The 14,598-nt window shown below is 31.2% G+C and overlaps 1 protein-coding gene across 1 annotated transcript; it reads left to right on the top strand.

The window, feature by feature from the left end:
* Positions 1–3,683: 3,683 nt before the first annotated feature.
* On the top strand, positions 3,684–6,081 carry LOC139864813 (uncharacterized). Its single transcript, XM_071853386.1, has 5 exons — positions 3,684–4,387; positions 4,656–4,731; positions 4,827–4,916; positions 5,000–5,044; positions 5,769–6,081. Exons 1-5 carry the CDS (start codon positions 3,882–3,884, stop codon positions 5,883–5,885), a joined length of 834 nt encoding a protein of 277 aa, XP_071709487.1. The 5' UTR covers positions 3,684–3,881; the 3' UTR covers positions 5,886–6,081.
* Positions 6,082–14,598: the final 8,517 nt, after the last annotated feature.

The raw sequence follows: 14,598 nt of genomic DNA, 5'->3' as shown, positions 1-14,598 counted from the left end.
ATCAATTCACGACCCAGTGTATACAAGTCTCAGACTCAATCACAACTCAAGGTATATATATTATTTTAGAATCAACCTCAACCCTGTATAGCTAACTCGAGCATTACGACATATAGAGTGTCTAGGGTTATTCCAAATAATATATATAGATGACGTCGATATGATATGTCAAAACATTGTATACGTGTCTATGGTCTATCAAGATTACATAATATATGTTAGAATACATGTATAATACAATATAAGTTAGTTAAGTTATGGTTAGTATAGATTTGTTATAAAATTTACGTAGCTAAAACTAGTAATTTTTACCAATTTTGTTTTACCCATCATTTTTTCGTTTTAAATCCGTTTTGAGTGAATCAAGTTGCTATGGTTTCGTATCGAACTTAACTTTATGAAAATAAATATAAAAAGTGATGGTTTATAGTCAGATTAATAGGTTACAAGTCGTTTTTCTAAGAGGTAGTCATTTCAGTCGAAAGAACGACGTCTTGATGACCATTTTGAAAAACATACTTTCACTTTGAGTTTAACCATGATTTTTGGATATAGTTTCATTTTCATAAGAAATATCATTTTCCCATAAGAACAACTTTTAAATCAAAGTTTATCATAGTTTTTAATTATCTAACCCAAAACAACCCCCGGTGTTACTAGGACGGCGTATGTCCGGTTTTACGGTGTTCTTCGTGTTTTCAGGTTTTAAATCATTAAGTTAGCATATCATATAGATATAGAACATGTATTTAGTTAATTTTAAAAGTTAAGTTAGAAGGATTAACTTTGTTTGCAAACAAGTTTAGAATTAACTAAACTATGTTCTAGTGATTACAAGTTTTAATCTTCGAATAAGATAGTTATATATATATGAATCGAATGATGTTATGAACATCATTACTACCTCAAGTATAGTAGATAAACCTACTGGAAGTGACAAGAAATGATCTAGCTTCAAAGGATTCTTGGATGGCTTGAAAGTTCTTGAAGTAGAATCATGACACGAAAACAAATTCAATTAAGATTTCTACTCGAATTAAGATTGTTATAGTTATAGAAATCGAATCAAAGCTTGAATATGAATATTACCTTGATCTAGGATGATAACCTACTGTAAATAATAAAGATTTAGTGAGGTTGGATGATCACTTGAAATGAATTTGCAAGATTGGAAGTAAGTTAACGAACTTGGAAGTGTTCTTGATTTTTTGAAACTAGAACTTATAGAATTTATGAAGAACACTTAGAACTTGAAGATAGAACTTGAGAGAGATCAATTAGATAAAGAAAATTGAAGAATAAAAGTGTTTGTAGGTGTTTTTGGTCGTGGATAATGGGTTAGATATAAATGATGTGTAAGTTTGTTTTTTTGTAAATAATTCATGAATGATTAGTAATATTTTTGTAATCTTGCTAAATAATTCATGCTACTTGACAAATGGTTGATTCCACATGTTACTTAATCATTTAAGGCTGCTAAGGAGCAGATTTTTATTGGTATATACAAATAGTAAATACATCTAGAAGCTGGGTATAATACGAGTGCAAATACCGAGCGAATACGAGTAGAATTCTTGATGAAAACAAATGGGAATACAATTGTGATTATTTTTGTTAAGTACAAGTATTTTGATATATGTACTTAAGCCTTTCAAAAGTGTATTAATACATCTTAATACACTTCATATATATACATTTTAAATAAGTCGTTAACTCATCGTTAGTCGTTATATGTATGAGTTGTTTCGAAGCCTATAAGTTAACGATCTCGTTTAATGTAATTAACATATTGTTATTATATCTAATGAGATGTTAAATTGTTATATTATCATAATAACATAGTGTATTAAAATATCTTAATACGATATATATATATATATATATATATATATATATATATATATATATATATATATATATATATATATATATATATATATATATATATATATATATTAAGACGTTAATGCAACGATAATCGTTACATATATATCGTTTCGAAATTCTTAAGTTAGTAGTCTCATTTTATGTATATAACTTATTGTTAATATATTGAATGAGATACTTAGTTATCATTTCATCATGTTAAACATATATATATGTTCATATATATATTATCATGTCATTTACAAGTTATAACGTTCGTGAATCATCGGTCAAACTGGGTGGTCAAACGTTTACATAAATTTCATTTCAATTAATCAAGTCTTAACAAGTTTGATTGCTTAACATGTTGAAAACATTTAATTATGTAAATATTAATCTTATATATATTAACGGAAAAATCCGGGTCGTTACACATTAAGAATTGTATATCCTACATAAAGATTCATGACATTGTTTATGGCAGTTAACGAAGTCAAGAGGGGCGGTTCAACGAATGCGGGTAAAGGCTGATTATCAGCAATTGAGAAAGGAAAAATGTTCGAGGAGGCTTTCGCGGTATTTGATGAAATGATGACGAATATGGCCGAGGAGAGCGAATCGGTTATTGATACTCTTATTAATTGTGGTGAGATTCCTAATGCGCCGTTAAAAAATAAGAATAAATAGAAAGTAAACATTTGTTCAGGGTGTAGAGATGGACAAATCCGATGTATTTATTAAAGATATTTGAGCTCGGAGTTCTAGGTTTCGTGCTTCGTAGTATCTATTTGATGTTAGAGATTTGTTTTTTGTTAGTTTGTTGAGAGTGTTGGGTTATTTTCGTATAGTTCTTGTCCCAATTTGTCTCGGTTTTTGTTTCATTTACTCAAGATGAGGCTCGGTATAGATTGTTTGTATGTTTGCCGATTTCTAGGTACGAGCCTCATCAGGATTCTCTTTTGTATCTTTTGTTGAAGACGTTACGGAAAACGTTTTCCGTATTTATAAAAGTTTTCGTTATTTAAAAAAATGTGATGGTTTCCTCTTCGAAGATTGATCAACATTGTCGTCGGGGAGCCAGAATCTCCGGTGGCAGTAAGTGTAGGGTGTCAACGGACAGTGCTAGAAGCGAAATTAATGTTATCAACGACGTCGCCTAGGAGGATATCATCGTCATTGACGAAGCTTTAATGAAAATGGTAGATCATAGTGGAAAACACTAAATATAAATCGGATCACCTATATGCCACCGCCTCTTTGACGCATCGGTCTTCTTCACTGCCATATCAAAAGCTTCCACAATGACTTTCTTTTTGTTCTTGTTTCTCTTTCGTTTATACATCCTATCCGAACCTCGCCATTTTTAGTTTCGAAATTAGCGATGTTCTCTAAGATTTTTATAACCAGCTACCACCATTTGTTTCACTTCACTTAAATGTTAATGTAATACGTAAACGAAAAACATAAAATGTAAAGGTTAAATATAAACGTAAAAAAGTAAAATTAACTAAAACATTTAACATAGACATTGAATACGTTTTTATGTGAATGTGATTCTCTATTTACTTACGAGATGGAGATGGAGATGGAGATGGAGTTATGATGGACTGAGAAGGAAAAGGAAAAATGAACGAGGGGTAAGAGATTCCTGTCGAAAGAAAATTACATACTCCTTATTTAATACGGGGTACATCATTTTTCTCCGTTGTTTTCAGCATAAAACTTGCAAACACTAGCCACTTTATTTTTTTTACATTGAAATAAAATCGGGTAACAAAGCCTTTAATTTATATAGCCATGAAAATGAAATGAGTTTAAATGTCCGTGTCTACTAAATACAATAAATAAAAAAGTTTGACCTAATCGAGTCATTTTTTAGTAGTTCAGTACTTGTTACAAATGAAGTATCGGATCGGGCAGATACATCATGTAATTTATGGTTTTGGATCGAATTGGGCTTTTTGTTATTCATGAAAGTTGGAGCCCTAAAATTGAAACCCTAAATTACAATTTTGATGATAACTACATCAATCAATATTGATATTGTTCCTCTGTTATCCTTCGTGTTCCTGTATTCAATTTTAGAAATACTCATCACAAAATCAATGGAGTATTACAGATTCATTCATATTCAAGACGAAGTAGTACAAGAACAGATCGAAGAAAACGTAACTCCAGAAGAACCATTGGTACCGGTGAACTTAAACGATGGATTAGAAAACGAAGACATCAGTGATTATGACGATGATGACGATTATGAAGATTACGATGATGATGACGATGAAGATGATTATGATGATGATGATTATATTGATGATTATGAAGATGAAATTGATGCTTATGAACGTGAAGAAGTCGATGAGGTGGTTCCGGCTCCGGTGATGGCGTCACCTAGGGTTTCAAATTCGGTATTAATTGATTCTGATGGAAGAAATTTAGATTCAAATAATAGTGAGACTGATGGTTTAACATGCCCTATTTGCTTTGACGCTTGGACTAACAGTGGTGACCATCAAATTTGGTATGCATTATGATGTTTGCACATTGTTAATTTTACAATTTATTGTTAATTTTACAATTTACATTGAAGTTAGCTGTATAATTAATATCGAATATCGAATTATTTCTGAGTAGTATACTCAAACTTGAATGCATTGTTTGAATTAATTTAATTTTTCTGTGTATTTTAGATTCAATTAGGTATATCGTATGATCTGTTTTTGTTGATAATCATAGACTTGGATAATTTCACTTTTGACTCCCTGTTTGTTATTATGTGCTGAGTGCAGTTGTCTTCCTTGTGGGCATTTATATGGATGGTCTTGTATAACGAAATGGCTTAAAAAACGTCGGAGCCTTGGGAAGGTTAATCGATCGTGTCTATACTTTTTTTTTCTAGAGATACAAGATTAAATTGTCCAATTAACTATCTGATTATATTGCTCTTTAATTGTTACCAGTGCCCTCAGTGCAACAACGTATCCACATTGGAGGATGTTAGGATTCTGTATGTCAATCGGCTATGTGTTGCTGATGAAGAGTTACACAAGGTATTTTCTTTGAAACTGATAGCAAATTTGAAGACTTTTAGTATTTAACTTTATTGATGAAGACAATATTTCTTTGGTTGCAGAGAGTACGGTCACTCGAAGCTAAATGTGCTAATCTTGAACAAAAGGTACATATATGTTGACTTGATAGCTTATTACAAAAACAACTCGACTCACATCTTTATCTCCCTTCTGCTACTTGCTGTCTTAATCCATTATGTTTCTCTGGATGTTTGGTGTTGTTTGGCTTTATGCATGTAATTAGCTCCCATTATACTCATTGTATTTGTTTATCCATAATGTCAAAGGTTTGCAGTTTTTCATTGCCTGAGGTCCCTTGATTATGTGTGTAAGGTAGAAGCTGAGTACTAAGCAAAGAAATACAAGTGGCCATTGTGCAAAACTTAGAAATTTTTTGAATTGACTCGTATGTCTACTGTTTCTTGAACTTGAGATGCCTATACTATACTTGTACGTTGTTTTTTTTCCTTCATCTTGGATTTGTATTGTTGAGATGATGGTTCAGTTAAGGTCAGAGGTAGAGGTGGCAACTTTGACCATTATCATATTACTGGTTCAATTTTGGTTGTGTTCTTTCTTATATATGACACAATCTATAAATAGTTCCCGAATTGCTCTCTAAAAGAAGATTTAGATTACTCATGTAATAACATTGGTTTGATACATTAATCAAATATAGTATTTAAATTAAAGGTTTGTAGCTCAGCCCAACTGCATGCCTTCTGACCCAATCCCGATATTACCTGACTTGCCCATTTGCAATCCACCTCTTAGAGGAAATGTCTATTATTTACTTGTTGGGATCAAACAACAATTTTGCCTGTATTGCAGGTGGTGGCTCCATTAACAGCTGATGAATTGATTAACCAGATCTGCAGTAACCCGGTGCTCGTGCAACGACTAGCAACAGCGCTTACTGAGTTGCATCAGCCGCAGGTTTTCCCTTGATGTATTTGTACTTTATGTAATTCTACATGTAATTTTTTGAGCATATGATGTACATGGTGGCATATATTGTTTCGGGCTGATGGTTTTGTGTTTTCAAATTTGTATCCATTGGTCTTGCAAACTAGCATTTTTCTTACAAGGATAATGCTTGATTGTTGTGCACATTAAGCAAATACGGAGTAATATATTTTTATAGATAGACGAGAGATCCCAAATTTGTATCCAGTTATAGCTGCAACTATGGTGACAGTGTCCAGGCCATTACAAGATTGGGCCAAACCTAATTGAGGACATCATTGATTTTGATTTGTGTGTAACCCTTCCTAAAAACGACGTTTGTCCGTTAGTACAAATAGTATTTATGATATCTTGTGAAATGGTTGCTCATAATCTCGTGTAGTCGTGTCTGTGAGGTGAAAAGTTATTTTCGAGACCTTTGGCGAAAAGGACAATAGATTATGCCGTAAATAAACTTTATATAAGCTTAGCATGGAGATACAAAAATTGTGGATAGTTGTAGGGATGACTAGGGTTTTATTTGGCCTGTTTGACACGAAAAATATCGATTTTAACATCTTTAAAATCAAACTGGTGATGTAAACGGGTCAACTATAGAAACTTTTTTTTTGAACAGCAAAATAAAATTTATTAAGAAGCTAGCAAGACGCTAGAAAAAATTACAAAGAGAATAAAGGATTTTGGAGCCACAAAGACCAATCAATCACAGTCTTATTGTTCCGAAACGAGCACCATTCAAAAGAACAAAGAATAATGAAATCTATAAGGTCAACTATAGAAACTGATGCACATCCAGACAAGGATCCTTTGGTTCACTGTAATTTCATAATCCATATGTATTCTTGTAGGGTGTCTTATGTTTATGTGAAATAATGTATGGTTTATACGTGCATATTGATATTATCGTTTGTATAGTTTTATTTCTAAACGACATCTTTTATGATATACGGAGTACAATTTATTTATAACTAGTAAAAGTGACCCGCGCGATGCCGCGGGGCCTTTCGGGTTGCATATTCATAGTTAACGTAGCGTTATGTATTTACAGAATTAAAAACGGTTTGTTACGGGTGTGTTTAGATACACGTGGTTAGTACCTAGTATACCTAATGGTCTGTGCATTTTAACGCCAGGAAGATTGCATAAAAAAGAGAAACGAAACCATCAATAATTCAATATGATGTAGGTAGTTTGAGTTGTTTATTATATGTGTATGTATATGTATGGAAGATGGCTCGAAGTATTTAGCGGTTTTTAAAATAGGTCCGTTTCGCGTATAGTTAGTTGCAACGGGTTCGTAAAATTATTTCGAGTTGAACGGTGGTCTCGAAAAAATTTAACGCGCGACGAGCGAGAAGATATGTGTCGTTATAAATTTGGGTGGACTTTAGTAATTAAAATAACGAATTTACGTTTTGTACCCCTATTTTAGGGGTTGAGATTGCAGTTTGGTGAAAGTGTGGGGGTATTTTTTGTTTTACCCCTTAGTCGTTTTGGGTTTGTCAAACGACCAAAACTCCGACGGCTTTTAGTATATGTATACGGAAAAATTTAACCCGCGACGAGCGAGAAGATATGTGTCGTTATAAATTTGGGTGGACTTTGGTAATTAAAATAACGAATTTTTTGTACCCCTATTTTAGGGGTTGAGATTGTAGTTTGGTCAAAGTGGGGGGTATAACGACCCGTCCTAATTCATCCGGACGAAGTCATTACATTTGGTTACATCGCGAGGTACTTGACCTCTATATGATACATTTTACAAACATTGCATTCGTTTTTAAAAGACAAACTTTCTTTACATCGAAAATTGACGGCATGCATACCATTTCCTAATATAACCAACTATAAATGACTTAATAGTAATCTTGATGAACTCGACGACTCGAATGCAACACCTTTTGAAATATGTCATGAATGACTCCAATTAATATCTCTAAAATGAGCAAATGCACAGCGGAAGATTTCTTTCATATATGAGAATAAACATGCTTTAAGTGTCAACCAAAAGGTTGGTGAATTCATTAGTTTAACATAAATAATCATTTCCATCATTTTAATAGACCACAAGATTTTCATTTTCAGTTCTCATAAATATACGTCCCATGCATAGAGACAAAAATCATTCATATTGATTGAACACATGATAATCGACATTAACAAGATGCATATAAGAATATCCCCATCATTCCGGGACACCCATCGGACATGATATAAAAACTCGAAGTACTAAAGCATCCGCTACAACGGATGGGGTTTGTTGGGCCCAATAGATCTATCTTTAGGATTCGCGTCAATTAGGGGTGCACTAATTCTCAAAATTAGTGATGTTCCCTAATTCTTAGATTACCAGGCTAAAAGAGGCATATTCGACTTCGATCCATTCAACCATATAATGTAGTTTCGATTACTTGTGTCTATTTCGTAAAACATTTAAAAGCTCGTGTATTCTCAGTCCCAAAAATATATATTGCGAAAGCATTTAAAAGGGGAGTAATGAAACTCACGATACTGTATTTTGTAGTAAAAATACATATGACGACATTGAACAATGCAAGGTTGGTCTTGGATTCACGAACCTATATCATTTATATATATGTTAACACATATAATTGTAAACAAACAAATTTATATATTATTAGTGATTTAATTGTTACTTTAATCATGTGTTTTATTAATAACTTAATTAATTATATTTATTTTATATACCCTAAATGAATGATTAATATTTATTATAAAAATATTAATATAGTTATATTATATGTATTAAATATATTTTTATATAATTAATAGTTATATGATAAGATAATATTGATAATTTTAATACTTTTGATAATAATAATGATAATAGTAATAATAATAATAATAATAATAATAATAATAATAATAATAATAGTTTTAATAATTCTTTTTTTATGTACTTAATTGTAATTTTAATCATTTTCATATTAATATTCTTATTTATAATCTTATATTTATATTCATAATAAAATAATAATACTAATAAAATTACTTATAATTATAGTGATAATACTAAATAATCATTTTTAATGATAATGTTAGTAGTAGTAGTAGTAATAATAATAATAATAATAATAATAATAATAATAATAATAATAATAATAATAATAATAATAATAATAATAATAATAATAATAATAATAATAATAATAATAATAATAATAATAATAATAATAAAGGATTATACCCTCATCATCTTTCATGATCATGCATTATCATGCAATTATCATCATCATCATCCCAATCTATACTCTCATCATCTTCATACCATTATCATCACACGACTCACCATAACAACATCATCACATCATCATCATTTAGCACCATCATTATTATATATTGTATTAATGTAACCGTATCATTACCAATTATCCCTTCGGCCTAACCCCAACAACATTTACCCGAGCCCATTGTATTTATTTAATGTATCCACAAAACAACCCACTTACCAATTCATTTAGGTCCATCGGGTCCATTACTTGATGTAATTATACCGATTAATTATTGTAGTGTTTTGTTGTTAGCAGTTTAAGAAACAGAAACGAGATAGCAAATCATGGGGTTATAGGGTTTGACAACAACGTTATAATCATCTTCATTATCTTTATAATTATAACACCATATCATACTTGCTGCAATATCAACACCATCGTCATACCCTACTGTATCATCATCTTCTCATCACCTTCGTTATCATCATCAAGCTTGTTATCGATTATCATCATCATTCATGTTCGTAATTCATCATCATCTACCATCATTATTAATTTAGTATCATAATCGTTTTATTTAACACTGCCATGAGGTTATCACTCATTTTGTGCAACGGATTAAAATTATTGATTTCGATATAATCATAATCATAATATGTACCCTCATCCTTCTTGTTAATTATTATCACCATCATTAATAACAGCAATTATAAATTTTTAATTAATTGATTTTGAATACTTTTTGTATATAATTGATTCATTATCTTTGAATTTAATCATGGTGTTTGTACCACTTTAACTTAATGGCAGACAAGAATTTTCTTGTAAAGATATATAAGAGTTTCGGTTTTAAAAAAATAACTACCTGTTGTATCCAGACCCATTTCTGGGTGTCCAATCCTTTCTTGTTGTCGTGATGGTGTGAAGAAACAGGAAAACTTTAGACGAGTAGCAGTAAAGCAAAACATAAAAAAAAAGGGTGTTTGGTTAATTATGTGAAACGGCACCCATGTTTATTCGAGGATGGTGGTTCTTGGTTGTAGATGTTGGATTTGGAACAGAAATGTAGCAACGTACAGTGACATTGCAGTAGGTTTTGAATATTGTTGAGTTCGTTAGTAATAGATAAACAGAAATAATCTAATACAGAGTAGTAGTGACGAGTAATGGGGTTCGATTTAGTGGTTGTTGGTTGTAAAGCAGGAAACACAAAGCATGGCAGCGAGTAGCAGTTTAGAAGCCTGATTAAAATAGAAGAAAGTTGTGGAAGGGCGGTGGTGTTATTGTTGTTCACTAGGAATAGAAACATCAAAGTATAGCTGCAGTAAAATGGGGTGTTTGGTGTTTGTTTGATGAGAAACAGAAAAAGAATTAACAGCTTATCAGTTCATGAGAGTTTGGTTCGTGATAGTTGTCAGCTCGAAATAAAAGAAAACATAACAGCAACGAGGAATAGTAGTAGTAACAACAAGAGGTGTCGGTTTTGTTGTGGTTGCAGGTTACGTTAAACAACAAGTGAAGTTTCGTGGGGGTGATAGTAGACTAAATAATAGCCAAGGGTGATGTTTCGGATTGTGGTTGTACATAATGTTCTTGTGGGTTAAGTTGGTTACAGCAATAGCAAAATGAAAAGAAATAAATGATGAGATGGTGGTTAGTGGCGGTTGTAGAGCTAAAGTGAGTTTCTAAAGGTGGTGGCGGTTGGTGTAGGTGGAGAGTGGTGGTTGTCCGGTGAAGGTGACGGGTGTTGAAGAAGGTTAATGATGGTGGTGTATGTGTGTTTTATATATTACATAATATATATGCATAATATATATATATATATATATATATATATATATATATATATATATATATATATATATATATATATATATATATATATATATATTATAATAGTATATGAATAAAATAATCAAACACGTTTCCTAATTCAATCAATTAACAGGAAAGCTGCCGAAGATATTTAAATTAATCTACCGACAGTTTATTAGGGTATTATATCGTGTCCATTGCTAAACAGTTAAGATATAAAAGTGTTCCTAAAAATCCCAAATTTTTAAATTAAGTCCATTTATTTATTCTGGTCACCATGGTATAAAATTTGGCCATTAACTATTAAATAAAAATTACATTAATTGTTCACTCCCAACCTCAAGTAAAAATATAAAAAGTTTTAAAATTCAACAAATAGTTCCTAAATATATTTTTAATGAGCCTATAATTTATAGAACTCATTTTCGTATCACCGTTTATTTTAAAATTACATAAGTTTGAATTTAACTTGTTCAAACAACCAACGAGTGCTACAATCATTTATTAAATGAATTCAAAATCACATAAATATTCTTTATTTATATATATACATATGTTTTAAATAATAGTTATCATAATATCATATTTTTAATTTATTTTACATAATTAATTTTAATAACAATGACATATAATACATCAAATTATATTTCAAATTATTATTTATATCTATATACACACGTATCTATTTACAATTAATTGTTCGTGAATCGTCGGGAATGGTCGAAGGTTAATTGAACACATGAACATAGTTTTCACAGTTTTTGAGATTTCAACATTACAGACTTTGCTTATCATGTCGGAAATATATAAAGATTAAGTTTAAATTTGGTCAGAAATTTTCGGGTCGTCACAGTACCTACCCGTTAATGAAATTTCGTCCCGAAATTTGATTGTGGTCGTCATGGCTAACAATAAAAATGTTTTTATGACGAATATGAGTTGATAACTAGAGTTTGATCATTATTGCTTAATATAGATAAAATGATTCGATTTTGTGAAACGTACGAGTGAAGCTGTCACAAAAGAGTGAAATGAAGAAATTAAAGATTTGTCTTAACATTTGACGTAGTCAGGGTTGAATTCCGGAATTCAAGGGATTCAAAAGAAAATCTTGGAAATCTATAAGATTTGATTCTTCGAGATTTAAGGAAATTAGAATCTCTTTAATTAAATGCGATGATCTGTCCCGATTACTACGTCTGATATTTCCATTATAAATTTACCTTTTCCGTTCCATTAGTTTCCACCACTTCTATACCTTCTTTCTCAGTTCATATATCCAAAATATAATAATGCTTAATCCAGTTCTAATCCTTGTTCTTATTCTGACTATCGCAATGATCGTTCTTCTTTTCCAACTCCCCCCGGAAGAATCTGTTTATTTCTACTATGCTCTAGGGATAATTGTTTTTATAATCCTCCCGTGTCTTTATATTGCTATACGCACTGATATCCACAGTTTGTAATTTCGGTGTTGTTGTTGGGGCTTTATATTTTCCCCTATATATTGGAGCTTCATGCTCTTGTTTTCTCTTCCCGACTTTAAATCAAACGAATAATGGTCCAGAATTTGTAGGTATGGAGTTTCGAATGAACATAACTAATGTTCTAAGAGAGAGATTGTAATAGCACGATCTTGATTGGTTAAATTACCAGAAGGCACATGAATAGCTAGAACTTATCAACAAATACGTTCTTGATATAATTAGAGATCAATTAGAATGCAAGAGTCATGTAACATGGTACATGATGATGTTATGGTCTATGAATCATCAAGTTTCATTAGAAACTCAGCATGACTTACTGTAATATAATCACGTTGATCAAGTGTCATTATATTATACTAACTCATGAAAGGATCCGTTCATATACATTATAAACAATTCTCAATAGTTGATTACATCGCGAGGTATTTGACCTCTATATGATACATTTTTCAGACATTGCATTCGTTTTTAAAAGATAAACTTTCTTTACATCAAAAATTGACAGGCATGCATACCATTTCATAATATCCAACTATAAATGACCTAATCTGTCATTTACTTAATAATAATCTCTATTGAACTCAACGACTTGAATGCAACGTGTTTTGAAATATGCCATGAATGACTCCAAGTAATATCTTTAAAATGAGCAAATGCACAGCGGAAGATTTCTTTTACACCTGAGAATAAACATGCTTTAAAGTGTCAACCAAAAGGTTGGTGAGTTCATTAGTTTATCAATATCATTCATTTTCATCATTTTAATAGACCACAAGAATTTCATTTCCAGTTCTCATAAATATACGTCCCATGCATAGAGACAAAAATCATTCATATGGTGAACACCTGGTAACCGACATTAACAAGATGCATATAAGAATATCCCCTATCATTTCGGGAAATCCTTCGGACATGATAAAACAACATCGAAGTACTAAAGCATCTGGTACTTTAGATGGGGTTCGTTGGGCCCATAGATCTATCTTTAGGATTCGCGTCAATTAGGCGTGCACTAATTCTCAAAATTAGTGATGTTCCCTAATTCTTAGGCTACCAGGCTAAAAGGGGCATATTCAGCTTCGATCCATTCAACCATATAATGTAGTTTCGATTACTTGTGTCTATTTCGTAAAACATTTATAAAAATTGCGCATGTAATCTCAGCCCAAAAATATAAAGGGTAAAAAGGCAAATGAAACTCACATATTGTATTTCGTAGTAAAAATACATATAACGTCATTGAACTAGTGCAAGGTTGGCCTCGGATTCATGAATCTATATTAATTATGTATATGTATATGTTGGTCAATATTTGTCTAACAATTTAAGTCAGGTCATAATGTACCACAATCCTAATGCTCGAGACTAATATGCAATAGTCAATAAAAGTCAATTTGACCCAAAATGATTTCCAAAATCCATACATGATTAACATATAACTTGAATATCGTCGTTTTATATTTTTAAATATTTTTAAAAGATTTTAATAGAGTAAATAATATAATTCATTTATTATTAAAATTTATATATAAAAATATGATTTTATATATCTTAAGTAATAAAATTTATAAAGTTCATTTAATATAATATGATAGGTAGTATTAACGTAATTATGTTACACGTAGTAAAATATTTTTGTATTACATATTTATTTGATAAAATAACATTGATAATAATAATAAGCAAAACTTGTATTATTTTGAGATAATAATTTTTATTATTCTATTAATAAAAATATCAATATTTATATTTACTGTAACAACCCGCCTCCGATAACCGACCAAAAACAGTCCCAAAAAAAAAAATTAAACTGCTGCTCAGGTGTGGTGCGCGGCGCGCACAAGGAGTTCCAGGCTCTGATCAAACTATTTTTAACTCGTAAAAAGATGGACCACTTCCCGACATTTTTAGACCGAACGCTTTTCATGGCAAACTTATATATGTAAAACTAACACGAATCAAACATAAAACGATGTTTTACAAGCAGGGCCCACACGACCCAAAATACAAGTTTAATACAAGTTTAGAGTTTCGACCACCAAAAAGTTTAAGTTCCAAACTACACAATGAGCATGGCGTTTGGGATTAAACTACCCAACTATCGGTCAAACTCCAAGAGCTACTAAAGCCAAAAGCGTCCCCTAGCATCAAGCGGGATCT

Source organism: Rutidosis leptorrhynchoides, chromosome 1 (assembly GCF_046630445.1).
Source record: "Rutidosis leptorrhynchoides isolate AG116_Rl617_1_P2 chromosome 1, CSIRO_AGI_Rlap_v1, whole genome shotgun sequence".
Lineage (NCBI taxonomy): Eukaryota > Viridiplantae > Streptophyta > Magnoliopsida > Asterales > Asteraceae > Rutidosis > Rutidosis leptorrhynchoides.
The sequence above is the reverse complement of the archived record's forward strand: the minus strand, read 5'-3'. Positions and strand labels throughout refer to the sequence as shown.